Source organism: Amphimedon queenslandica, unplaced genomic scaffold, assembly GCF_000090795.2.
Source record: "Amphimedon queenslandica unplaced genomic scaffold, v1.1 AMPQUscaffold_12601, whole genome shotgun sequence".
Classification (NCBI taxonomy): Eukaryota; Metazoa; Porifera; class Demospongiae; order Haplosclerida; family Niphatidae; genus Amphimedon; species Amphimedon queenslandica.
Window position 1 is genome coordinate 24,491 of NW_003547163.1, and position 2,011 is coordinate 26,501.

General features: G+C 40.5%; 1 protein-coding gene across 1 annotated transcript; it reads right to left on the reverse strand.

Annotated features, from left to right (window-relative positions):
* Positions 1-360: 360 nt before the first annotated feature.
* Positions 361-1,463, reverse strand: LOC109587357 (calmodulin-binding transcription activator 1-like). Its single transcript, XM_020003593.1, has 5 exons — positions 1,280-1,463; positions 1,101-1,231; positions 985-1,052; positions 767-806; positions 361-519 (listed from the first exon to the last, which is right to left on the reverse strand). The coding sequence occupies exons 1-5, from the start codon at positions 1,326-1,328 to the stop codon at positions 406-408; spliced, it is 402 nt and encodes a 133-aa protein (XP_019859152.1). The 5' UTR covers positions 1,329-1,463; the 3' UTR covers positions 361-405.
* Between the last annotated feature and the right edge of the window lie 548 nt (positions 1,464-2,011).

Genomic DNA, 2,011 nt, shown 5'->3' on the forward strand with positions numbered 1-2,011 from the left:
TTAGTTTAGAAACAAGATATGTTTACTAAACTTTATCTCTCTCTGTCTCTCTGTCTCTCTGTCTCTCTCTGTCTCTGTCTCTCTCTCTGTCTCTCTCTGTCTCTGTCTCTCTCTCTGTCTCTCGAGAGACAGAGAGACAGAGAGAGACAGAGACAGAGACAGAGAGACAGAGACAGAGAGATCTCTGTCTCTGTCTCTGTCTCTCTGTCTCTGTCTCTCTGTCTCTCTCTCTGTCTCTCGAGAGACAGAGAGACAGAGACAGAGAGAGACAGAGACAGAGAGACAGAGATCTCTGTCTCTGTCTCTCTGTCTCTCTGTCTGTCTCTCTCTCTGTCTCTCTCTCTCTGTCTCTCTCTCTGTCTCTCTCTCTCTGTCTCTCTCTCTGTCTCTCCCTCCTTTCCTCTCTCATACACTCACTGTGTGTCCACAGACTTTTAACTTTGTTCTATCTTCTCTAACTGATGCCGCCTGATGCTTCCGAGTCTTCCAATCGTATCCATCAACTTTATAATTCTTAGTCTGGAGAGAAAGAGGATGTAAGAAGAGGGTGACATTATAGATAGGAAGGGAAGGAGAGAAGACATTTAAAGTGTTAGTGTGAATAAAGTAGTGCTAATGAGAAGTGTTGAATATCACATTCTAATTCTCCTTAATACACTTAAAATGGTAAGTGAGGATTGACAGCATAATAACACAATAATACTGTGCTAAGTGTAATGGGTACAAAGTATCAGTACATGTACTTATATGTACATGCATGGTGTACCTTTCTCTTATCAAAAAGTAACATGGTCCCTGAAGGAGGCCTGGAAGAAAGAGAGAGAGGGGGAGAGAGAGGGAGAGTAAGAGAGAGAGGGAGAGTAAGAGAGAGAGGGAGAGAGTAAGAGAGAGAGGGAGAGAGTAAGAGAGAGAGGGGGGAGAGAGAGAGAGTAAGAGAAAAGTGTATTACAGCAGAGGGGTAGAGAGAGAGAGGATCTTAATCACTTTGTATGTCTCAGAGTTGTAACCCAGTCTTTGTGAGCATCGAAACTAATCAGGTAACTCAGTATCTCCTATACACACGAGATGTACCCGTGCTGTACTAAACGACGCCCACTCACCTCGGGGAGGTTCCAGCGATGGAGCTCTCTCGGGAAACTGGTCCTCGGCCACACAACCTTGATCATGTGACCCTCAGGTGACGTGGGTACTTTGATAACTGAATAACCTGGATCATTGGATACTTTGGTGTCTATCAAGAGAGGGAGAAAGAGAGTGAAATACTATCCTTGTTGCTTACCTTTTCTGAGCTGCTCCAAAAGAGGATGGTCAGTCGAGGCAGATGCCATTTTCCTATTGTAAAGAGATAGAGAGGCTACTGTGGGAGCTGTAGTTAGGCATCAGCCGAGAGAAGGAGAGAGAGAGAAAAGATTTCGAGACACATTGACACCAGCAAAGCAGAAGTACCCATAAACATTCATACGCCCACGCGTGGCCACGCCTGCTATGATTAGATTTTAATAGAAATTTTTATTCAACAATTTTTTATTCATTCAAAAAATTAAATTAATAATAACAATAATAATAATATTATTTATTTATTTATTTATGCATTTATTGTTGTTGTTATTATTTAAATAAAATAGAAACCTGTCTCTCTTTGAATGCGCGCGTACTATTATTCCATAATAATAATAGTAATAATAATAACAATAATAATAATAACAATAATAATAATAACAATAATAATAATAATAATAATAATAATAATAATAATAATAATATGAAAAACAACATTAGGAGAGGGAGGAAAGGGAGCGATAATATGCTACATCACCATAAAGACTGCTGGTGTAAGTTTCGACTCAGAACCGAGCGGACATCTTGCGTGAATCTCAGCGAATCTAAAAATGGTAAGAGATCAAGCAAGTCCGTATCAAGAGGGTCTGAGAACCACGAGGTTATCGGAATAGCATTGTCTATAAATAAGAGGGGGAGGAGAAAAGGGGGAGGAGTGAGAGAGAGGAATTAT